Source organism: Chelonia mydas, chromosome 8 (genome assembly GCF_015237465.2).
Source record: "Chelonia mydas isolate rCheMyd1 chromosome 8, rCheMyd1.pri.v2, whole genome shotgun sequence".
In the NCBI taxonomy this organism is placed as follows: domain Eukaryota; kingdom Metazoa; phylum Chordata; order Testudines; family Cheloniidae; genus Chelonia; species Chelonia mydas.
This window is the reverse complement of record NC_057854.1, coordinates 52,247,494-52,273,122: the sequence shown is the minus strand read 5'-3', so window position 1 is coordinate 52,273,122 and position 25,629 is coordinate 52,247,494. Positions and strand designations below refer to the sequence as shown.

Below are 25,629 nucleotides of genomic sequence, written 5' to 3'. Positions count from 1 at the left end.
GGGCGTGAGTGTATATCAGACAGAGCATGCTCCTGGTGCAGAGGGTACTAGAGGCAGAGGTGGGAGGGAGGCAGAGATAAGGTTGGAATGAGCAATTTGCTGAGAACTTCCCCTTTTCCCAAGTTCTCCACTTTACCAGCAAAAGTCCCTCCCTGTGCATCCTCTTACAAACCTCTCCTTTCCTTGCTTTCCACTACCAGCTCCCTCTCCTGGGCTGGCTCCTCCGTCCCTCTGGCCCTGCTTTTAAGCATCATCATGTTAGATTAGGTCACAGTTTACCGACCGTAGCCCTTTCTTCATTCTGGCCGCCTTCCCATGTCTCATCCTATGCAGTCCCAGGGACCGTATTTTGCTGGTTCTAGTGTCGCAAGCAGAACCGTCACATCCACGCACGACTAGTAACAACGTTAAGGTCCTTGCATGATGTGTGTCCCCCATTTGCGCTCAGCAGGCTGGGAGGTCTCCAAGCCCCCAACTTGCATTCCCTCTGCCCACAGCACATTGAGCTGCCAGATCAGCAGCCTGTCATCCGGCCGTTCTCTGGGACTTGCACCAGCTCAGCCCCAGTTCTGGTGGGACTCTGGTTTCTCGACATTAACTGTGTCGAGTTGCCAGACCAACCTCTGATAGGGAGCTCACTGCGCAGCACTGAGCACTGCAGGCAAGTCTGCTTGTTCCTAAGCAGACTCACCCCATGTCCCCCTTTGAGTGACTTAACCTTCCTGCTGCTCCAGCCCCATAACTGGGTTGCAGCCCTCCCACCCAGACTCAGCCATCCTGCTCTCCCCTCTTCCCCCAGATCTACGGATCCCAGCCTCCCATCCACCCCATGAACCGGGGACCCTCCCCAGCTGTGGGATGGCTTTCTTTGACAGATGCCGAGACTGGCTGCTCCTCCCTCCTGCCCATCTCCTTGTCCCTCCCAGCATGCATATCCCGACCAACACCAACAACCTTCCCCCTCAAAATTTACCTATATGCCCCTCTAAGGGCACGGGATGCCTGGCAGCACCGTACCCCATCAGCAAGCATGGTCCTGACCTGGCCACCCTCAGAGCACTACCTGCAAACACTAACAGGCCTGTTTCCCGTCCCCCACTCACACACCTTCTCCAATAACTCAGGTACAGGGTGTGGAGAGTTTCCATCAGAGATTTTTAATAACTTAAGAGAAACACAATGATGAACGTACAGAGGTTTCCAACACTGGTTAAACGAGCCCCTTGCCAGACTGAACAGGTCCCAGCAGCACATCCAACAGGTCCCTGGGCTCTATGTCCTGCCCTTTATTTCACCAGCATGAGTTAGCCCAGGAATGACCTTGGCCTTCATCTCAGGCTGGCACCAAGGAACCAGTGGGAAAGCTCTGTGGCTCAGTGACATGAGGCAACCGGAGAGGGACTGACTGCACCCGGGGCACAAAGGCAGACCTGGCGAGAGGGTGGCGCTGCATGGCAGCTGGGGGCTCTTGCTGCACAGCTGACAGGCCGGCACTCGGAGCTGAAGATGCTGGCGCTGCCAGGCCCCCACCACGGGAGCCTCTGATGGATACGCTGATCAGGCAGCGCCCCCTCCTGTTTGGCCACTGGGAACAGCAGGGACTGAGCTGGCAGGTCATGGATCCTTCCTGCATTGCCTGCAGTCACTGTGTGGTGGATGAGGGCAGAAAATAAAACCCCCATCTGCCCCAAGCTGACAAATGTTGGGGAACAAAATATTGCACAAAAAGTCTGGCCCCGGAACGCTACTCAGCAGGTCTGGGTGCAGACCCCCGGCCATTAACACTCACCGCAGGGGAGCCGAGTGGCCCTGGCAAAGCAGCAGCACCCGTTATTTCTCCTGGCCTAGCATGCACGAGCCGCTCAGTGCACCAGCCCGCCCAACAGAGACAGACTGAGGCCGTGAAGCAGACATCGCCCTGACAGTCCCTTGGCCTCGGACAGGGATCCGCGTTGTCCATCACAACTTTGCACACGCTCACTACTTAGCACAGAAAGGTCCCAGATGTGGCATCAGGCATCGTTCCAGTCACAAAGGCATCTCCTAGCAGCGGGAGTTGGGCTCTGTGCCAAGGACAGTGTCCCCGCAGCGCCCCATTAGGCAGCAGGGGCATCACCCACATGCAGGTCTCGCCTTGTTCAGCGAGACCACTGCACACTGCATAGCATCGTGCTTCCTGGGTGCAACTCAGCAGGACCCTGGCCTCTCCATGCTACCGCCTGGTGGGTCTCTGCTTGAGCACTCGGATGGACAGGGTGTTGGCCCGTAACAGCAGTTCGTTGATGTGGGCCAGGCCAAGCCTGGTGACCTTGGCACCGTTCACCTCCAGGATCTCGTCCCCCACTCCAAGAAGTCCTGCATATAGCTTGGCTGTGCTGGCATCTGCCATCTCCTGGATGTAAATGCCTGCAAAGCAAACAGAGACCCCACTCAGTGCCCCAGTTATACAGAGAGGAAGGTGCAGCTTCCTAGGACTAGGATCCCTGCACCAACTCCTACCCTTCTTCTCAGCTCCTGCTGTTGCTGATGTTGCACACTGCAAACAGACCATTGCTTAGGTCACTCTGGCCCAACTGCTCTTCCTTTGTGAGTATTAGGTACAACTCTCCAGTCTCTATCTGGTCAAAACCAGATGTTTCAGGCCAGCTCTCCAGAGAGCAGGGGACGAAGGCAAACCTAGAGTTATGCTGGAAGACCGACCGGGAAAGCTCTGCGATCAGACCAGTTAAGAGAATGAAAATTCTCACTGTGGCATTTCACTAAGGTGGAGAGCCAAATCAGCGCACACAGGGATATTCTTCAGCTTATAAGACATTTAGGGCAAGGACTCACTCCTCCTATGTTTGTACATTGGCCAGCACAATGGAGCCCACCTGGGACCTTTGGACAGCACAACAATCAAAAACTATCAGCTTGGCGCACACATTCCCTGCATGTGCGACTGACACCCGCTGCTTCGAATTTCTGACCTTCCTGTTTGCTCCAAGTTTCACAGTGTGCCAGACTGTGAAAGGTCAGGATCTGGAGTGGTCCAAGACCCCACGGTGCACCAAGCCACAGAGGGATCTGGATAGGCTGCAAGTTCACTAAAAACCTTTAGCCCACACTGCTCCAACGGTGAGCGCTCACAGTCAGAGAGGGGTTCAGTTTTCATGCTTGCTCAACTGATGGCCTCTGAAGCAACACTGCCAATAAGGGTGCCTGCTGGGGCACTGAAATCACACGTCTACTAGTGACGGGACCACAGCCACCACTCACTGCACATCGGCCGCCAAACCACCCTGTCTCTGTAATTTGGGCTGAATTTGGAAGCAGCGACAAAGGTACAGACCTCCACCCCTCATTACCAGCACCAGGCAAGCCCTCATGTTCATTTCTTAAGGTAGGACAGGGATGCTGAGAGGGGCTTAGGCCGCAAACCACAGGACCATCACTGGCCGTCCATCCCTGCCTGCAGGCCACCTGTTGGCCATTCCTTGCTGCTACACCACAGCAAATGCCGATATGAGTCCCCAGCTGTCCGTACGGAGTGGGGCATCTCCCCTGGGCAAATAAACATCAAATGTGCAGCGCAGTGGGGGAAGCAAGCAGCAAAACACACGCACAACAGATGGGAAAAGAGAAGGCCGCGCCTGCCAAGAGCTGCAGTGCATTCACCCACAGCACTCACATCCGCACAGCCCCAGCTCCGCGCCAGTCTGTAAGAGGAACTCCGCCATGGTCAGGGGGTTCCGAGCCTGTGAGTCACGACCACCCTGCCGAACGGGAGAGGGGTCCTGGTGTGGAACAGGCTGAGACTCACTGGCCCTCTTTAAAGAACTCTTCAGCCATTGGGCGTACGTAAGTCCTTAATAGCCAACTTTCCTTCTCTTCCCCCAGGGGGCTCTGAACGGCTATCCTTGGTCTGAGCCTCAGCTGCGGCAGTGCAGAAGGAGCTACCCATGGAGCCCAGGATGGTCGGGCTAGAGGCACCCGGCAGGGCTGCTCGCTGGACCGGCTCTGTGGATAAACCGAGGAGTCGGGGCTGCAGAGCGGTCATGGCAATAAATTCACTAAACGTCTTCAGTGGAACATAGTATCCCAAGTCAAGGCTGGTTAAATCAAACACCAGCCTCCTCCTGGAACCCACCTACCTGATGCCAGGAGTCAGATGCACTGCAGCACTGCCAGGAGTCCGGCCGGGAAGAACCCTGGAATGTCTGGAGTCAGTCAGGCCCTGAGCCTCACCCGCTTCAGGGGGCTCTTCTCTGTTTGGAATGGGGCGATAACAAAGGGCTAGCCTGAGGCTGGTGGAGGTCCCAGAGCCCGCTACTGCCTGAGGGCTGCTTTCCAGGATGGCACTCCAGGGCTCCATGGGGATTTGCAGAAACAACTGGCCCCGGACACAGGCGCTTTCCCCCACCCCGGCAGAGGAGGTTGAGGATGAGAGATCTAGATGGGGTGTTTTGGGAGCCACTACTGTGACAAGCTAACAGCCCAGGAACTGCCAGGCTGAGTCAGCCCAGGGGACCATCCAGTGCGTGCCCAGTGTTCTACACGGGCCAGCAACAGCTGCTTTGCAGGAAGTGTGCAAGATCCCTTGCAGCAGGCTAAGGCAGCCACCTCGACCGCCCTGGGCTGCCATGTCCCAGGGGTGATGCTCATGGGATGCCAGAAGCAGGGTGCTGCTACAGAAGCCCCACTTATGGAATTTGCTCCTATCCAAAACATTCCTAAGCCTGAGACTGGCTGCCCGTAGGTCACACTGCCGTCTTTGTCCAGGCTCCCTGCAGCCAGGGCCAGCAATCCTGAGCATTGAGCCGACGGACTGGCTTCTCTCCACCTCTTGTCCCATAAAGCTGCAAGGGGTCATGGTGTCATTGCTCCCCACCACAGGAATGACAATTGCTCCCAGTCCAAGCTGGGTAACATACACAGGCACCGAACATTATCGCCTGTGTACGACACACCACAGAAAAAGCCCAGCTCCCTTCCAGCAGTAAAGAATTAACACACGCCATTCTCAAAGCTGGGCCACAGCACAAACAGGGGACCGACCCAAAGGGGAGACAAGCCAGGGGTTTCAGCCTGGCACACACACCAGGCAGGCAGGGACTAACAGCACTAAGTAGGTGCTGAGAGGGGGGTATTTTTAAGGTCTCAAGAAGCTGCAACAAACCCTAAAAGCTACTCGATGGTGCTCCCATAAAGCCCCATGGGACTATTCACAGCAGGTACCTGTGTCAGGTCGACCATTCCCTGAGGAGACACAGAACCCAAAAGTGCCCTGTGGGGGGCGCTGCAGCTCCAGCTGGCTGGTTCCATCCGGGAAGACTTCTACCACCCGCCCGACTGTTCGCACCAAGTTGGGGGCGCCAATGTCCTCCACGCTGAGGGAACGCCGGGGCGGAGCACCCACTTTTCTGGAGAGAGAAGGGAACGAGCCAGAGGGAACATTACTGCTGTGTGGAGCAAAGAACCCACCACCCTTGGAGCAGGGAGGTGTAATATCTCAGCTACTGGGAGAAAAGGGCTGAGGCCTAGAGCTTCAGACAGATCCTTCATCTTAGGGTCACAGGTTCAAGTCCAGAGTGCACTCTAAGGAGCCTGAGGCAAGTGGTTGAATTGTTACTACCTAATAAGGACATCCCCTTGGTTCTCCTGCTTCAAGGCAAAGGAGACCCCAATCTTACCAAGGGGAGTTCAGGGGAGACTCCTGAAAATTAGAAATGGAAGAGACCTGCAGCATTAGATCCTCTAAGCCCATCCCTCAGGAGCCCAGGTGGGGTTGTCTCCCTCTCTGCCCACTGACTCCAGGCCTTTGTTCAATCCGGTTTCAAATGGCTCCAGCAATGGGGCTCCCATCACTTCCCCATAGGCTAGCAGGTCACGCACTTACAAAGTTTTCCCTGATATTCACCTGGGTTTTCCTTTCCTTCATTTCATCTCATCTCTCTTCATTAGACCCTCCTACCCACAGCGGCCCAATCCAATCAGCGCTCACACTAACAAGCAGCTGCTTCCGAATCCGAGTTCTGCGTCTGTGTTCTCCACTGCTCCCAGAATGGAGGTTTTGGCAATCTAGGCATGAAGTGTGCAAGGCCTTCCTGGAGCCAGCTCCTCAGGGGTAACTCGCCCTTTGGAGGCAGTTAGGCAGAATTCCAAGCAGGTGCAAGTTCTTTCAGACTGTCTGGAACTAGGGTCCTGTCTGTTCTGCCCAGACGTTAAAAATCCAGCAACACATTTTGCAAGCATAAGAGTCTCCCCCGCTGTGGCTGGCTCAAGCATCCCCCATGCCGTCAGTACTGTGCTATCCGCCAGCATCCAGCCCGGAGGTGACTGCACCGCGGTGGTGAAGTAATTTCTATGGCATTTAATGTGCCTTGGGGTGCAAGTGCTGCATCTACCTCTCCTCCCACTCAGAGTATCATATCCCTCTTCAGCCCCCTTTGCTGGCATCCCCTGCCAGCCCTTTGGCATCACAGTGACAGTCTGTCTTCCTGGTCACCCCTCCGAGGCCCTGCCTGCATCTCCGCTTTTATTTCCCCCTGTTCATCCCCCCTCACCCAATCTCCTAGAGGGCTTCTAGGCCCCTCTTGCTCTTTCCCTGGATGTCACAGTACCCAGTGGAGATGGAGCCCTGGCATGGGCCAGCCAAAAGACACTCCTCCCAGCACTCCTGTGTATCACCCTTATTACACTGGCACCTTCTTCCAAGCTGCCCCATGCACCAGGAACTCCTCCCTCAACACATTCAGACCCCCTACAGACAGGCCCAAGCTTGGCTCCTTACCAGAACCTCCCCAAAAAGAACCGCACACAACCCAGTGTACCTGAAATAAAGTGATGTCCACACTGGTTTGCAACAGAACTGCTCAGTGTGCAAGGACCCTATCTCACGCCAGACTTTGTGCAGCACCAAGCACACAGCCAGAGCCCAATAATCAATTATTTACTACTGCACTGGCATTACCACTAGTAGAATAAACTTGTATTACAGACTAACGTAGAACACTATCACCCAGCGCCAGCTGCAACCTGCATCGCAGATCGGTAGCGTCAGTGTTCTCAGAACAATTACACACCAGCAGAGATCTGGAGTGGGGTGAACTGGGAGTGCCCCTGGCCCTCCCACATTCCTACCTGTCAGCTGCTTTGCTTTCCCCTGGCTTGCCCTCCAGATAAAAGCTGGAACGGTCAGACTTGCCCAGGAGAGAATGCAGGTTCTGTACTGAAGAGGCTTTCCTCAGTTGGCAGAAGGGTGACACCTAGTGGGAGAATGAGAGTACTGAAAACCAGAAGTAGTTCTTGGGGAAAATCCAAGCAAAAGTGTCTTTTGCCAGAAGGGGACGCTTAGGGAGCTCCCAAGAGACCAGCCTGTTAAACCCCAAATCCTCTTGAACCCTCTGAAAACCATAAAAATCAACAGAGGAAGAAAAAAAATCCCTGTTTCTTCCATCTCCCCAGCATCACTGTATTAACAGAAATGTACTAACAGGAGTGTCAGATATAAGAACCTGGGAGGTACCTGTCCCGCTCTACTTGGCACTGGTGTGGTCTCAGCTGGAGTACTGTGTCCAATTCTAGGCACGACACTTCAGGAAAGATGGGGATAAACAGAGAGTCCGGAGGAGAGCAACAAAAATGATAAAGGTTTAGAAAACCCAACCTCTGGGGAAAGGTTAAAAAACTGGACATGTTTAGTCCTGAGAAAAGACGACTAAGGGTGGGGACCTGATAACAGTCTTCAAATATATTATGGTCTGTTGTACAGAGGACTGTGATCAATTGTTCTCCATGTCCACTGAAGGTAGGACAAGAAGTAATGGGCTTAATTTGCAGCAAGGGAGCTTTAGGTTAGATATTAGGAAAAGCTTTCTAACTATAAGGACAGTGAAGCTCTGGCATAGGCTTCCAAGGGAGGCCATGGAATCCCCGTCATCGGAGGTTTATAAGAACAGGCTGGACAAACACCTGCCAGGGATGGTCTAGGTTTCTTTGGCCCTGCCTGCCTCAGTGCAGGGGGCTGGACTAGATGACCTCTCGAGGTCCCTTTCAACCCTACATTTCTATGAATCTATGCTCAATGCCTTCCAAAGAAGCACTGGGCTGTCTTGCTTTTATAATCACAAGTAAGCACAGATTTAATGATGTTTGAAGACAACTCTGACACCTTCCAGGTTAGCTCAGAAACTGTGCACCCCTGAAGGAGTCCGATGAAGCTTGCTCTCATAAAATTCCCTCAGCCACCCTGGACTGCTCAGCGCTTGTTGGGAGCAATGTTACACAGGGCCCCAGTGGGACCAGAGGGGCTTTGGGCCAATTGCTTTAGCAAAGGGACTTCATTTTTGGATCAGTATCTCAACTCCCTATAATTAAAGGCTGCAAACAGATTAGGTTATAGACCACCCACCCGGCTCCAGTGCCCTCCTGGGCCTGGGTATGTCTGACCCTGAAAAGGCCCAATCAGCCAGGACTATGCAGAAAGTGAAACTGAACCCAGCCTGAGTGACCTATCCACACGCGCACACGCACACACGAGCACCCTCTGTTGTCTGTTCCCCACCCCCACTACACTCTTCCATCTTCTTCTACCTTATTCCGTTACACTTCCCCAGCTCTTCTCATCCCCTCTGCTATGCCTGGGGCACAGGTTCAGCTGTGCTGACCAATTGTCTTGTAAGCCTCGCTCCGCAGTCTGGCGCACAACACAGTGGAGCAGAGGCAGACTGGCAGGACGTGAACGGACAGGGGTGAGCTTAAGGATGCTAGTGCAGCGCGCTCTCAGAGTCAGTTCAAGCTGCAGCAGCCTGCATACTCTTCAAAGGAAATAACAGAGTATGTCAGACTTAAATAGTACATCTCTGCAGCGTGGTCTAGTGGGTAAAGCACTGGACTAGGACTCAGGAGACGTAGGTTCTATTCCTGGCTCTACCACTGACAGACTGACTGATCTTGGTTAAGTCCTGTCTCCCTCTGTGCCTCAGTTTCCCCATCTATAAAATGAGGGTAATGATACTGTACTCCTTTGTAAAGTGCTTTGGGATCCAGTGGTGCAGGTTGCTGTAAAACCTAGGGATTATGATGATTTAGCGTTGTTCTTCCACAGATCTCAATGAGCTTCCTCTAGGAAGGAGGGTAAGCGTCCTAACTCCCATTTTACATAAGGGAACACTGAGGCACAGAGAAGTAAAGTGACTTGCCCATGGTCACAGAGCTGGAAATCACGCCCAGCACAGGATTGTTCTCGACTACGCTATATTCCCCAGCGCTCTGTCTAGTGTAAGCCACGCACAGACCTTGTGTTCCACCTCCATTGTAAAGGATCTCACAACTGCCAGACCTGCAGCATGTACCGAATCGCGCTTCAGACTCACCAGGCGCAGTGATTGCAGGGAAGGTGCTTTCTTCAAATTAGAGCAGTCAGTGGCATCTGCCGTGGCTTCTGGGGATGGAGCCAGGTTTGGCGCCTCGGGGGGAATCTGATCCATGCTGTAGCACCGGAACCTGCCCAGTTTCTGCTTGGTGCTCTGGCTGAGGGTGCAGAAGAACTTTTTCAGCCCTGATGCAGAAGAGCCCCCTCCTTTCCTGCTTGCTGCAGCGGCCGATGGCTTCTTTGGCTCTGGGTGGGCATCCAGCGGTTTGCTAAAAGACAAGGGGTTTCCATTTCAATAGAGATGTCAGAGGTTGCAGCCAGGCCCAGAGCAAACACTGGGTTAGATTCCAATAAGAGAGAACAGCAGGTGAGAGGTTTGTTTTACTAAGAGCGTCAACAACTTCAAGTGGCACGGCAGAATCCTGCAGCAAAGACACATGCACACAGGGCCCGGTGGATGTATTTGGTGGCCTGTGTGAAATGACTTGACGGGTCCAGTTCTTAATAAGCTGGTGTCCATATCCTCAAAGCCACTGAGTACAAATGGCAGCTTCCTGGCCATCTCAGCAGAGAGGCAGAACTTCCTTCTCATGTGGCAGTGCCAGCAAGGCACAGCAGCACAGAGAAAGCCCACACAGCCACCGTCCATGTGTTCTGACAGGGAAGGACTTTCACCAGCACTACATTCTCTGAGCCCCTGCGCGGGGCTTAATAGGCAGCTGTGCAGCCACACAGCTTAGGGGGAACTTAGACCCATCGGTTGAGGAACACTGAATTCATTTGCCCAGCGTCACATAGGAACTCTTTGGCAGAGGCAGGGATAGAATCCAATTCTCCAGGATATTATTCAACTGCCTTAACCATAAGACCATCCTCTCTTCCTCATTCACTACACACCTTCCAACATCACTATACAATTAGGATTCACCCCCAGAAGCAGGTTGATCCTGTGCACTAAACAAGTCAAGGGTCCTGTGGAAATAGTAGCATGGAATCATGTAATTAAAGACTAACATAACGCATGCGCACAAGGGGGCCACATTAAGATTGCTTTAATTCTGGAATTTCTAACTTTTGAGTCCTTGACTTTACAACTTGAATAACATTCTTTTAACATACTTTGTGTGTGTAATTTCCTAGGTTCTAGAAAACAAACCAAAAAACCAAATTCTATCACACAGAGTCACACAGACACCCACACAGTTCATCAGCAGGGTTGGAACCTTTAGATTCACATCACAGATCTCTGCCATTTAAGCTAACAGAGTAACTGATAGCAGTAGTAGGTTGTCATCCTCTCTGCAGACTAGAGGAAGAGGACATGCACTTTGCCAGTGGGTTTCACAGATATCTGCTGACATCAAAGCAAATTCCCATCCGGGCTGTGGATGGGAGTGTGCTCTATTTGTCAGACCCTTCTGTTTGATCCCCCACACTTAACCCCTTCTGCCATATCCCTTACAGCCTGTCTGTGTTCTGTTCCCCACCCCAGCTCCTGGTCCCAATTCCCTTCTCCTCATAGCCAGTCCCAGTCTCCATTCCTCAGACTTCTCATCCACATCCCAGTCTCCTTGCACAGCCTGTCTCAGTTTCCCACTCCCAGCTCCTCAACTTATCTGTTTCTCCCCAACCCATTTGGCCTCCAGTCATCCCACACCCCCATTGCCCTTTGCACTGGGTCCCAGTCTTCCTCCCAGGCTCCTCATCCAAACTCAGTCTCCCCAAGCCTGACCCCTCCGCAACTCCTTGTCCCAGTGTTTCCCCTCTTTGGCTCTTTGCCCAGCCACAGGTAGATCAGAATGATCCCCGAGCTACTGGACGAGAGAAAAGCCAGGTTTTCAGCAACGTTGAACACGTGCCTCGCACGGTGACTTCCCCTGGAGTTACGGCTGGTCAGCATCTGGGGGGGAATCCCAGAGTGCAGCCCCCATCACCACAGACCAAGGTCACTGAGTCAGTGGCAGATGGGAATACAACCCATATCTCCTGACACCCTGTCATCAAAGCTCAGCTACAAGCCCCTTAGTGATGACTGTGATGCTGCTGTAGCCATGTTGGTCCCAGGATAATAGACTAGGTGATGGTGACATTTCAGTGGGAACTGCTAAGAATACACCTCCCTGCGCAGACCACACCCATCATGCATGCCTGATAGCACCTGGATTAACCTGCAAGCAACCCAACACCTGGGTGGGATTCCGGGACTATTCACAAAGGCCTGTGGCGGGCCCTGTTGACAGACAGCAATGAATGGAAGCAGTATGGCTACATGCAGGGAGAGGTGGCCTCTCCTATGGGCAGGCAGGCGTGTGAGTAAGACTATCACTGTGCTTTAAATTGCCGTTGCTACAAGAGACCACCATAGTTTGGCTCCAGTTTCCTACCCCACACCAGGGTGGGCTGTTCAAACTGTGGAAAGACCCCCAGGTAAGTTTCAAACTCTCCCAGGCCTGAAGGAGCAACACTGGCCGTTAAACTAAGTGGCAGAAACTACAATTTGGGGAGGAGGGGTAGAGAACAAAGAAAAACATTTGGGATGGAAGAAGCTGGGAAGATCCTTTCGTTAAAGGGCACAAAGAAAAGGGCAAAGACACCGCAGTACCAGCACTGGGGGCACTGAAAACCTCTCGATGCTGAACAGAGATCCATTTGGGTCTACAATGAACACCATGACTCAGGATGAGGTACAACTAACCCCTTCATGTCTTCACTGAAGGATTATTTGTTTCTAGCGTTCTGGGATGTGAACGGGAAGGGGGGAAATGCATGCTGGCTGGGAGGTATTTTGGGAAGTGGCAGCAGCAGCTTTTGGGGGAAGTCACAGTGGGGAACAGGAAGTTTCTGGCCAGCTCTAGGGAGGGCAGGGACACCAGGGAGAGGCTGACAGAGGAGGAGAGATGGGCAGGTAGGTGGATGGGAGAGCAGAAGCAGCAGGGGAAGGTTTAATACTGGCAGGCTGGCTCCCCACCAATTAGCAGCTACAGCTGTGCCAGCCAGCCAACCAATAAGCCATGCTATCCTGCTAGCAGCAGCTGGGGGAACAAAGAGCCAGGGATGCGGAAAGGGGCTGCAGATCTGGAGGATGGAAAGTTTGCTGACCCCCTCTGGTCAAACAGCTGTTCTCAACTCCCTCTGAAGGGGGACCAGAGGATGACAGGCATTTATATATGCACAGCGCCTCATTACCAGCAGACAGGTCCATCTTAGGCCTGGGAACCTAACTGCCACACCCCTGCCTGCTTTGACAACCCCACTGCCAGGCGGAGCTGCCAGTGCATGGGTTGCCTGTCTCTCTCTTCTGTTTGCCACCTCCGTGGTCACAAGCATCGCTCTGCATACCAGGCACAACACAAGCCCGCCCATAGACCCCGAGGGTCGTTACTTGCTAACTTCTGCAGCCACAAAAGGAGCCGTGCAGGTTACAGATGCAGGAGTCAGCCCAATGCCCAGCCGCTCAGAGCCCTTCCACTGATGTGGTTACAGAGCGGGGAGCTTGCTGTATATTTACTCACCTCCCTTCCGTGAACCGCTTTGCTTGCTCTGACCCGGACACTGGCACTTCCCCACTCAGTAATGGACCGGCCTGGTGGGGGTCGGTCTCCTCAGCTGCCAGGGAGAGGGTGATGCCAGCTGAGCAGACGGCACTGGGAGCGGCAGAGGGAGCAGCTGCTGAGGATGGACCTATCATGACAGCAACAGAGTCAGAGACGAGCACCCATTGGCTGGTTCAGAAACAGGCTCGGACAGGAAGGCGAGTCTGACCCAGTTATTGGAGTCAGCGGGACGCAGACCTCACTCAGCCGGACCCACTCCTGCCCCGCAGTGGGTGGCTCCCATCTCAGCTGGCTGAGCGGACTCATGCCATGCACCTGGGACTCTCCCTTCACCTGGATGACAGTAACCCCGCTCTGCCCCCTCCAGTTCTTTAACATCTGTCCTGGATTGGGCAGCACCCAGCGCCATTCCCATATTAGCCAGCCTCACCTGCCCCTGCCCCCCCCCCCCCCCCGGGGCCTTAACCCCAAGCACAGCAAATGTGTGATCCTGGCACTGCAGCCTGATGACCAGCAAGTTCAGGCGTTGATGAGCTGCCAGAGGGAGGGCAAGTTCTACCAGTGAAGAATCTCTGCTCCAAGAGCCCGCTGCTTCCCTTGCTGCAGAGTTCAGATCTCGAGACTGTCCACAGGAGCACCAGAGCTCACTCACCTGCTCTCACTCAAGAGCAGGCAGGGACGTGGCCAGGTCTCCAATCAGACAATGCTTACAAGACCCCAATGGGAAGCCAGCTCAGTGCACGGAGCATAGGCATAACACAGCCATGTCACTATGGAGGCCAGCAGCAATAAGCCCATCTTACCTTTACTCTCTCCCAAGGAAGTAGGCAGTTTCTGGACACTCACAGCCCGCTCTCCATGGCTCAGAGCCACGCCGACATGCTGACGCTTGGCCCGTGTGTTGTTGCAGTTATTGGTGGACAAGGCCAGGAGTCGGCCCTTGGAAAGCACTTTCGGGCTGTGCTGGCTTTCCTGCTCCTCCACAGACCCACGCTTGCCCGGAGGAGAAGTGGGCCGAGTCACCAGGTCACTGGTCTGGTCCAGGTGCCCAGTTTCATGGCCTGTCAGCCTGTAGCTACCCATCAGGAAAGCCTTCCTGTAAGGCACAGGGGAGGAAGCTTTCCCAGTCAGCGGCGGGGCAGGGACCCGAGCCAGCAAGTTGTAGCCTGGTGCCCGCTGCTCTGATTGTTGTTGGGAGATGCCTGTTGCCGGGCTGGGTTGGCTTAAGTTGTTGGCTGGCTGAGGGGCGGGCGCAGAGCTTTCCAGTGTGCCTCTTTTGCTTGGGATTGACGGGGCTGATGGCTGACTCTGGGCAGTGGGCGGAGGATGGACATGCCCCTGCTGGAGGGGGCCGAGCACTGCATCACACCAGCCACTGTTCTTCCCAGCCAGCTGAGGTGCAGCTGGGAGTTGGCCACCTTTGGAAAATGCTTCCACCCCACTGGCTGTTGGCTTGGTCACCTGACCCTCTTTTAGCACCAGGGTGTCCTTCAAGCTGGAGTTTCTTTCCTCACTGATGTTCTCGCTGATGACAGCCCTGACAGTACCAAGCGCGTTGTCAGAGACCCTGGCCCCTCCACTGCCGCCATTTACCCTGCACTCCTCCTGCCCCGCCTTCCGGCCCCTCATGTCCTTCTCCAGAGCACCAGTTCCCCTAGGAGCTTGGTGCCTGCTAGGCCAGCGGCCTCTGGCATCCTGGTAACCCTTGGGGTGGGAGGTCCCTGGCCCAGCCTCTTCACTGTCAGTCCTGCAGCTGTCAGACGTGTCGGTGCTGTCTAGAGCTGAGTCCACGTCGTCTATGTATGTGACGGCCCCGATGTACGTCTCCTTGATCCGCTCTGTGTGAACGCGCTGCCGGGAGGGGAGAATCCAGAGGGGAGACCCCCTCGGGCCCAAAGTCCTTCCTCTCGCCTCCTGCTGGGAAGTGCTTGGCTCCCCACTTTCAGTCCCAGTGCTGATTATTTTGTTTTCCTGAGTTATGCTGTGGCCCTCCGATAGGGGCTTAACAGTCTGATCAGCCCTGATGTCCATGTTCTGATTAGCTGCTGAGCCGCTGAGGTAGGAGCCACAGGCTCTGCACTTCCCCTCTGCACTCAGCACAGTGGGCCCAGCCTTCTCAGAGCACCCCCTGCTGGCCAGGTGCGCAGATGTCCCTGCAGCCTGCCCACAGTTCTGCTGCTCCTTGCCGGCTTTACTGACCCCGCTCTCCTTGCGGTGTAAGTCCCAGTTGATGTAATCTGAAAGATCTGGCTTGGAGGCCAGTGGGCTCTGGCCCAGAGTCAAGAGGACCGAGTCCAAGACTCGCTTCTGACGCAGTTGCAACCTCTCCAAATAGCGAACTTCGGCATCCCGGAGAGACTCGTCCTCAAAGCGCACACGGGATGGGGACAGCCCTCGCTTCCTGGGCTGCCCGCAGCTGGATTCCCCGCTGGAGGAGTCACTCAGGTTCCCACTGGCTTGGGCCTCCCCATCCCTCAGAGCATAGCTCTTCTTCAGATCCGGAGCAGTGCTCCCGCCGGCATCCCTAACATAGCAACACAAGGACAGAGAGGACAGTTATGGAGTCGCCAGCCAGTCACTCCTCCCCTTTTATTCCTGCAGGGGAGTAAGCCATGCTAGCATACTCTGGGTATACAAATGGCTCCACCCTGCAGAATGGATCCTTGTCCATCTGAGTGATTCCAGGACCCAGGGTCAGGACTCGCGCCTCACCCAGCCCACCTCCCTTTCCCCAGGAGGCAACTACATCCACCTTAAATCACCCCCTTTTGGAACAAGTTTCCCTCCTTTGCTACCAAGAGCCAAGGGGATAAGTCCAGTGCCCATGGCGAAAATCCCACTGAAACCATGACAGAAAATCTTAAGGGACCAATGGGTTTTGGGGCTAAAGGCCAATGGGGTGCAAACTCAGTCCAGCTGCTGTTCAGATCAGTAAATCAATCTGTGATAAGTACAGAGGAGAGCAGGAGCACCAGCACAATATGAACAGATAGGATAGATATGGGGGTGCCCTACGGGCCAGGCTAGGCAGCAATATGCAGGGGATCTGTGTTTGGTTTTATGCCTGGATCTAGACTCTGCTGGCCTAGGGAGGTTGGGGGGGGGGGAGCACACTGGGCCCCCAGGAAAGGTAGTCCTGACACATGGCTCAACACTGACCTCTTCAACAGATAAGGGAGCGGTGTGGCCAGGCTCCCTCAGAGGTGACTGGGACAACAGGCCTTGAAGGATTAAGATTATAAAGGAGGAAAGTGGGAGGGCCTTTGGCACGAATTTGGCTTGGGCCATTTCAAACACAACACCTCCACCACCACCACCCTTGAGAGAAGAAAGTGGGGGGGAGAGACGCTGAGCTGCCTTGTGCGTCAGGAATCGAGATTTCCTTAGTGATAAGCTGTTACCATACCGGGGGGTTAACTGCCCCTAGAGCTGTCTTTGGGCAGAGTAACAGAATCTGCAGCAGCTGGGGTGGGATTTCACCCAAACCGTGCGTGCAAATAAGAACAGAGCCACACTTATCAATTCACAGATGCCAGTCTGAACTCTAAAGCAGTATCACTGATCTTCCACTTACAGCACGGAGAATGAACATGTCACGCCTGGTTAGCCTGCTTTTCCTTTCCCAGCTCCCTTCACTAGCTTAGTCTTGAGTCCTATATGCAATAGTCTTCAGCGAGCATGAGGGATTTTCCACCCTCCACCTCATGGTTAAAGCGATTCAATTAACCCCTATTCACTTTCACTCAGGCGCAGGCACGGAGCTGACCAGCAGAATCTCCCAAGCCCACATCACTTGTGAGGGATTGTTAACAGACACACACATGAGTTATCTATAATCCAAGGTGGGTTTGTTGCAGGATGACTCTCTCTATTGCTATGTATTTATTAGAGCTGGTTAGAAGATTTTGGATAAAACTCTCAAAATACACTATTGATTTCAACAAAGTTTTCAGTAGTAAGGTTTCGGCGGTCCAGGGTGGACTCTGCGGTCACCTTAAGAGAGACGTGAATCAAAAACCTAACTTTTCACTCAGAAAACAGACATTTCAACTCCATTTGCATTTTGTGAAAACATGTCAAAGGGTTTGTTTTTGTTCTAGTGTGGAACAAAACCAAACAAATTTTGAAACCTCACAAGCCAAAACTGTCATTCTCCGCAGCTCTTGAGTTTATTTTACTCTGGGAGACCTTTCTGTAACATTGGTGAAATAAACTGATCTCAGGGAGCCAAGAACTTGCAGTCAGTGCCTCTGTCATCATAAAATGAAACAATGACACCCCATTCAAATCCTCTAGAGTCAACACTAGTGTGTGATCCGTTGTATGTGTCTATCCGGTACGCATGGAGCATGCGTACGGTGAAAGTGTAACAGGCTTCTGCTGTGCATGTGATATTTGTTTATGTGGTGTAGTGGACTACAGCAGGGTCTCTGAACCCTTTTGATACCAGGAACCGGCTTGCTGTCTTCTGAAACTGTGTCAGGGAGATCTCACGGACTGGCGCCGGTCCACAGACTGGTAGTTGAGAAATACTGGGCTACAGAATGCCTACAGTGTGTCTGTATCTACATGAAAGCAGGGGTGCTGGAACAATTTGTATAGTGGGGGTGCTGAGAGCCATTGAACCAAACTGTAAACCCTATATATGATGGAAACTACTTCAAGCTAGAGGTGAGGCAGCACCCCTAGCTCTCTAGTTCCAGCACCTATGCGTGAGGGCGAGGATCACAGTCTGGTTCTATTTCCATACATGCTTAAGAGTGCGAGCAAGGCAGGAAAGCAGAAGAATCCTGCAGGGAGACTGGCAAAAGAAACAGGACTCCCTCCCCCTCCCCCTGGCATTCCCTGGAGCTGTGATGGACATTTGAGGCATTGCACTCACCGCCTGGCCTGGGGAACAGCAGGAAGGATGTCGTGGCTGGCTCGGAGAGGGCTCGTCCTGGCCTTCATGCGGGCTCTTTGCAGCAGCTGCTTGGCCTGCTCATGCCTGGGGCTCAGCTCAAGCTCCTGAGTGGGAACAAAGGCCCTGCAGCCAGGCCAGTGGGGAGCAAGGCGGGGGGATTAGAAAAAAATAACACGGATTAGAAGTGGTTTAACAGTGACGAGGACGACGCGGCTCTCTCTGCCTGGAAAAACAACCCACAGTCCATCCTCAGACCCACTGCAGGCCTGCAAGCCAGCACTAGAGGGCAGCCTACGCCATCAATCGGAGGAGCCAGGGCTCTCATAAGCCAGGCATGGGCGCCTGCTTCCAAAGAGAAAAGGAGTACTTGTGGCACCTTAGAGACTAACCAATTTATTTGAGCATAAGCTTTCGTGAGCTACAGCTCACTTCATCGGATGCATACTGTGGAAAGTATAGAAGATCTTATTATATACACACAAAAAGCATGAAAAAATACCTCCCCCCCCACAAACCCACTCTCCTGCTGGTAATAGCTTATCTAAAGTGATCACTCTCCTTACAATGTGTATGATAATCAAGGTGTGCCATTTCCAGCACAAATCCAGGTTTTCTCACCCCCCACCCCTTCCACATTGTAAGGAGAGTGGTCACTTTAAATAAGCTATTACCAGCAGGAGAGTGAGTTTGTGTGGGGGGTGGGGGGGTGAGAAAACCTGGATTTGTGCTGGAAATGGCCCACCTTGATTATCATACACATTGTAAGGAGAGTGATCACTTTAGATAAGCTATTACCAGCAGGAGAGTGCGGTGGGAGGAGGTATTTTTTCATGCTTTTTGTATGTATATAATAAGATCTTCTATACTTTCCACAGTATGCATCCGATGAAGTGAGCTGTAGCTCACGAAAGCTTATGCTCAAATAAATTGGTTAGTCTCTAAGGTGCCACAAGTACTCCTTTTCTTTTTGCGAATACAGACTAACACGGCTGTTACTCTGAAACCTGCTTCCAAAGACACAGTGATAGACCTGGCCAGAGACAGGAGGAGGAAGGACGGGAGCATTCCCTAAGCAGCCTTACAAGTGGATGCAGCAGCTCTCAGGGGCCTAAACCAGGTTGAGGCCAAATATCCTGAAAACCTGAACAAGGAGCCCACCTTCAGCCACATTAAATGCACCCTCACGGTTTCCACACCGGCTGAGTTTGACCTTTACTTAAAGGCAAACTTCTACTCAGTGACTGGTTTTTGCTGGTCCCTCTGGTGGCTATTTACCAATGGGCCAGAGCTGAAGAGGGCCTGCTGGCCCACCCATCCCCTCTGCCAGTACGGGGCTGCGACTACTAAATTCCCAGCATACATAAGGGGAAGTTAGATTAAAACAATGTACTCGCAATAGAAGGTTGCAATGCAACACGACTGTTTTTAAGAGTTCAGAACAATTACACACAAGAACGCAAAAGCAGATCCATAAAGCAGGCTGCCCTCCTAGAAGAGAGGCACAACCCTCCACATCTTGCTCTAGGCTGGCTGGCTGAGCGGGATCTGGACCTAGCAGCACATATTCTACAGAGACCCCTACTCTGCAGGCAGGAAAGCCCTGAAATTTAAAGGGACAGTGTGTCATTTTTACACCACTTTCAATGCACCACAGCACCCTGCAAAAGGACCTCTTGCATAAATCACCTTAAATATTTGGAAATAGCAAAGCAGAAGCCCTCCAGGGACAGAGTTGCTGGTATTTCTGCCGTTTTGCATGCCCATCACACTCCACAGCTTCAGCTGCATGGTAGACTTACCCAAAAAACAGCAGAACGCTGCACTGTAAGTCAAAGTGAAAATACTTCTCTCTGCTTTCACTCTGTAGATCTCAAAGGGAATATTACCCCCATTTTACAGATGGGGAAACTGAGGCACAGATAATTGAAATGACTTGCCCAAGGTCACCAACCAGGTCAGCAGCAGACGTGGGAGTTGAACCCAGGTATCTTGAGTCCCAATCCCCTCTGCACAGGACGACACTGCCATTATAGCAATAGTCTGTAAACTACGGGGATGACTGGCTTAGCAGAAACAAAATGATGCAACAGGGAGTAAGGATTGTGCAACAGGAGGGACTCTTTCTAATAGGAACTAAACGAAGGTAGCAGAAGCAAAAAGAGCAACAGGCAGGTTCTCAGCCTGAGATCAACCTGGCACTCCCCATCTTGTCTCTCTGCAGCAGCCCTGCTTACAGCCCATTCCTGCAACACCTGTGCAAAGTGAAGGGGAAGGAGAACTGAAGTTAACCCCTTGTGCACTGGAGACCATGTAGAGGCCCTGCAGCCAGCTGTCAGGCAGTCCCTCCCCAACTTGCTTTCCCTCAGAGTTCAGCTACTCTTTTCCCTAGAAGCTCTTCTCTTCCTAAGAGCACCCTCCTCTCACTGACCTCTGGTAGTCTTATCTCATCCTGGTGCTCATTGGCCAATTAGCTGCCAGTCAGTCACCTAGAGAGTTCACAAATTACAGATCATGGAATAGAATATCATGGTTGGAAGGGACCTCAGAAGGTCATCTAGTCCAACCCTCTGCTCAAAGCAGGACCAATCCCCAATTTTTGCCCCAGATCCTTAAATGGCACCCTCAAGGATTGAACTCACAACCCTGGTTTTAGCAGGCCAACGCTCAAACCACTGAGCTACAGATGGGCCAATTCTCTTCAAAGGCCAGCTGTCAGCCACCCCATGACACTGGGCAAGCACTTGACAGTCTCTATGTAAAAGAATAAATGGACACAAATCAGATGTCAAGAATTATAACATTCATAAACCAGTCGGAGAACACTTCAATCTCTCTGGACTTGATTGCAGACCTAAAAGTCGTAATATTACAACAAAAAGACTTCAAAAACAGACTCAATGAGAGACTGCTGAATTGGAATTAATTTGCAAACTGGATACAATTAACTTCGGCTTGAATAGAGACTGGGAGTGGATGGGTCATTACACAAAGTAAAACTATTTCCCCATGTTTATTTCCCCACCACCACCACTGTTCCTCAGACATTCTTGTCAACTGCTGGAAATGGCCCACCTTGATTATCACTGCAAGAGGGTATGTAGCCGCCCCTCCCCCCACAGCTGTCACACTGCAATGCAGCTCCCTTTTCTCCCCCATAGGGATCCACCACAATCCCTCCAGTGCAGCCAGCTGCCTGGGGAATAATCCAAGATGTTCTCAACAGCGGCTGTATTAGGATATGCATGTTAAATCTCACCCCCAAAGGAACGGGATCCCAGTATCTTGGGGACAGTAAGCTCCAAGCTTTCCTTCCTGCTACCTAGTTAAGCTGCTGCACTCAGGACAATCCCCAGAATGGTGCATTCTGCCTGTCCCCACCCACTCCCCAGTTCCCCTGTACATTTCACTGCCCTGGGGAAAAATCGCTCCCCATTCTTCTACTTCAGATGTCTCCAAGCTGCCCCCTGCTCTGTCCTGCCCCACATGTTATTCACAGGCTATTCCAGAGCACAGACTTTCCCTCCTGGCTGCTGCCATAATCCCCCCCACCCCGGCCCATTACAGTAATCGGCTCAGGCAGTCACTTCAGAGAATCTCAGATTAACCCTTTCGTGCCCAGGGCTTCCTAGGGGAAGGCAGGCTTGTGAAACATGACAGCGTCCGACTCGCTTCAGAGCAAGACGCGCATTCCGTGGGCACATCGGGCTTCCTACTGATTGACGGGTGGATTTGTCCTGCCCGTGGCTCCTTTCCGTCACTTGCAGCCTCTATAGCGGGATGGGACTACCCACACAGATCACTCCAGAGCTGGAGCTAGCGTATGCAGGGAGCACATTATACCCACCTCTGCAGTGGATTCCAGATGGTTTCCCACTGCCATTCAAGGCACTGACTGGACGTATGAGGCTCTTTATAGCTTGGGCCCTAGTATCTTAGGGCTTGTCTACACGGGGGCTAAACTGGACGAAGTCCAGTTAATCCAGCTTGAAAATACTTGCATACCCTAACCGTGCATCTGTTGCAAACTCTGGAATCCTCTTTCAAAGTGAGCTACGTTCAGTGTGAATTGAGTTAGTTCAATCTACTGTTCCTGTGTATGCAATGCTGCTATGCATTACTTTGGCAGTCCTTCAACTGCTATCCCACGCGGCCTTGTGGGTGATGGTTACTGACCTCTCTGTTTATCAGTGCGTCCATTTGCTCCTGGATTCACATACGTCAGCTTTGCTGCGGTATTACTCCAGAAACCCTGCAACATGCCTCGAACAGCTGCTTGGAGCTATGCTGAGATGCAAGATCTCATTGCCATCTAGGGAGAAGCGTAGGTGCAGGAAGCCCTTGTGGCCAGCCACCAGAATAAAGATCTGTGCATGGACATTGCTGGGCAGATGTCTTCAAGGGGTCACAACCAGGACTCCTACCAGGGCAAGCTCAAGAGCAAACATGCAGAGGCCATTAAGGATGCAGTGAGATCCAGTGGCTTCAGAACTAGCTTGAGAATGATGAGAAAAGTGAGGTTCCCTTCCCAGTTCAGTCACTGATGTGCTGCGACACCTTTTGGCAAGTCACTTCATGGCTATGTGCGTTTGTTTCCCCATCCGTAAAAGGGGGATAACAAATCTCCTTTGCTCTGAGCGTGCAGACTGCTCAGTATTATTCCCCATTTGTAATGGTCTATATCCATTCTTTGTTAAACTGGAGAACACAATGGAGCAGAATCCCTTGACTTACATAAAATGTTTTGGATGAAGGGAGAGTCAGGACACCATCAAGTCTTGTCCATTTCCCTAGCTAGCAGAGACACCCACTAATGTGACATTCTCTCTCATTAAGTGCATGCCGAATTCCTCCCTGTTCCCAACACTGATCTGCGAGATGCCTCCAGCGCTGCCCTGAGCCAGCCATTCCACAAGCTCACTCACCCGCCCCATGAAACCTGTCAGGTCTCTTATCACTCATGACATTCCCACCAGCTGAAGGCCCAGATCATACAGTGAATTCAATCAGCAGATCCCTCCCACCTTTGATGACCAGAGCATCATCTTGCACAGTACTACAGCTGGGCAGCTGCCTCAGGTGAGGCCAAACAGAGTCTCTCCCGTCCTCCCGCACACAAGCCTGACACAGCTGGAAGTCTCAGACTCTAGGATCTCTTTCTCATTTTTAGTCCATATCCCTAAGGTTTATCATTAGTTCAATGAGATTATAGGTTCCCACCTGCACAATCTGCACTAGCCCATGGGGAGATTTAAGTCCAATTCCCTCCCAACCACAAGCAGTTACAACTTTCCCAGCCCTTCTGTACACGTTAACCCCTTCGAGCCTTTGATCGTTTGGGTCAACCTCTTCCTGGAGATTGTGCGGAGCACAAGGCCCACAATTGGGCCCAGATCTTGGGCAAGATGAGGGCCATATTTCCAGAGTCTGGCCTCTGCGGATGCACTTTAAAGCCTGTACACACAAATTTTGAGCACTAGCACTTGGTGTCTTACAAGTGTGATCTCCTAAGGGACAGTGCTTAAAAACCACTTGGATTGGTGATTTGCATGTGCACAGATGAACACGTAGGCAGAATGGCCTGGGTAGGGCACAGCACTGGGAGTCAAGAGACCTGGGTTCCATTGCTGGGTGATCTAGGGCAAGACTCTCCTCCCCCCGGCCTGTTTCTCTATTGCTGCAAAGCGCTATGAGAGGTGCGTAGATACAATGGGGATGAGGGCCAGCAGCACGGATGGATGGACAGAGACAAACTTGAGGCACCATTGAACATTTGACCCAGTGTCTAAAAGGGGATTCACATTCACCTCCTCCTCCCTCTCTTGTGCGCACACACACATCCTAACCTCAAAAACCTTCCTGCTGACTATGTTTGTTCCTCCAACAGCTAGGCCTGAGCTGCCACCCCAGAGCCAAAGTCACTCAAAGAGATGCATATCTGAATTGGGCAGCACTGGCTCCTCGTCAGGTTTCCCTGGCAAGCCCCCCTGAGTGATAGCCAGCGTAGGTAAAGCTAGTTTTAATGACAGGCCTGCACAGAACACACTGCCATGCTCTGCTGAGAGCTCCCTTTCCTCAGAGGAAACTCATGCCCTCCATGAACAGCTGGACCCGCCCCTTGTAAAACACACATGGGACTCTGCAGCAGTATAGCATTTGGGGCTATTCTGGGCTCCAGTTGGGAAGAAGTGATCCTGTAATGCAGCAGCCCCAGAGTTTATAATGAACTAATACAGGTTGGTGCTAACGGGAACCTAGAATTAACTGCTCTTCCAGACTTTACTCCTTTTAGCCTTCTGTTTAGATGTGTGTGTTATTTTTTCTTGTTCAAGTGTGTGGTGTACTGCAAACTGTTACAATTACACACTATCACTTTAAATTGTAAGGGGTTTCCTGCTCCTGCTTGAAGGCTGAGGGGTGCTACAAGGAAGTGTGTGATTTGGACATAGCAGCAGTCAATCAGCAGCCAGCCAGCCAGCCACCCTGCAGTAAGGGACGAGATGTGCTTCTCTGTCTTAGGGAGCAGCCTGTTTTGTCTCTCTGCTTTTGGGTTCTTGGGTGTTACTGTTCTGAAGTTTGGAAATAAAGTTGTGTTATGTTAAAAGCTTCCAGCAAGAGTACTGTATGTTTCTATCTGCTCCTCTCCGTGTGTATGCCGGGAAACAAAGCGCAGCAAAAGCAATTCCCACCCTTGGTTCAGCGGTGCCAGGCTTCCAATCATCCATGGGCAGGGGGCGCTGGCAGGGAACGCTGCACATTTAGCGATTGCTATTTTGAGAGAACTGGGTGCTGGGGACATTTGCCTGACTCATGGCCCTGCAGACTGGAGCTCTCCATAGAACCTCAGAGTGGGCTGAACACAAGCAGCTGCGGGGCCAGCTTCCTCCATGCTGGCCTGGGAGAGTGCCTTCGTTCTGGCCTTTTGTGTGTGAGGGGGAAAGGCCATCTCTAAGGGGGAGGGGGAAGTTCAGGGACCAGACAGACACCCACCAGGGATTGCCTGCTAGTTTTAAAAATACATAGGGTGGGGGGGGAAGGGGCAATCTTCACTTCCTTCCCACAGTGTTCTCAGCTGTTACCTGTATCCTTCTGAGTCCTGCAGCGAGACCCCGGAGTCCCAGTCCAGGTCATTCACCAGCAGCTCTGTAACCCAGAACAGACACACATATCGAGTCACACACCTCAGCAACACGTAAAGCAGGGGGTGTGAAAGTGACCCTCCTCTTCTGTTCACCAGAGATCCCATTCACCTGGAAACCAACCTCAGAGCTCATTCCCCAAAGCCAATCCTTTCCTTCTAGTCTGTAAAACCGTGGGATTGTATGTGTATGTAACTCTCATACTGGAGAAAAACACTTAACAGAAAAGCTGTCTTTGTTAAAGATTCAATTTTGAGCTGGGAACACTTGCAAATCACATTTGAAGCCTCCAGCCAGGCCTGCCATTCCTCATTTTTAAGCTACATTGATAAGGCCCTGAATTTAAGTGACCACACAAAGAACATGCACTGATTTAATTAAAGTGGTAGCATTTTTTTGTGGAGAAAGGGCCTGTGATTTAAAAAAAAAAAAAAAAAAAAAAAAAGCAAAAACCCTCAAGTCCCGTCCCCCCCCACCCCTTATTTCAGGCCGTCTTTTCCAAAACAGCAAAAATGGGCAATGGTGTCAACGCCAATTTGTTGTGCTTTCTTTGCAGGGTATCTGTAAGTAACGCTGAGTGAGACGGTGTAATTCAGAGTGGACAACAGGGGTAGGTATTGCATGGCCCAACTGAGGTTCGTGGCAGAGCAGCGTTAAGATGGCTGTGACACTCTCCCTGCC

General features: G+C 52.3%; 1 protein-coding gene across 2 annotated transcripts in view; it reads right to left on the bottom strand.

Annotated features, from left to right (window-relative positions):
* Positions 1-1,138: 1,138 nt before the first annotated feature.
* KIAA1614 (KIAA1614 ortholog) overlaps positions 1,139-25,629 on the bottom strand; it is a 37,989-nt gene continuing 13,498 nt past the window's right edge. For both annotated transcript variants that reach the window (XM_043521102.1, XM_037907123.2), the window contains 8 exons: positions 24,889-24,952; positions 17,792-17,935; positions 13,713-15,433; positions 12,868-13,036; positions 9,357-9,624; positions 7,123-7,247; positions 5,218-5,402; positions 1,139-2,406 (listed from right to left, as the gene is read on the bottom strand). In XM_043521102.1, the coding sequence (XP_043377037.1) occupies positions 2,213-2,406; positions 5,218-5,402; positions 7,123-7,247; positions 9,357-9,624; positions 12,868-13,036; positions 13,713-15,433; positions 17,792-17,935; positions 24,889-24,952 (2,870 nt within the window). In that variant the 3' untranslated portion in view covers positions 1,139-2,212. The remainder of the gene's footprint in view (positions 2,407-5,217; positions 5,403-7,122; positions 7,248-9,356; positions 9,625-12,867; positions 13,037-13,712; positions 15,434-17,791; positions 17,936-24,888; positions 24,953-25,629) is intronic.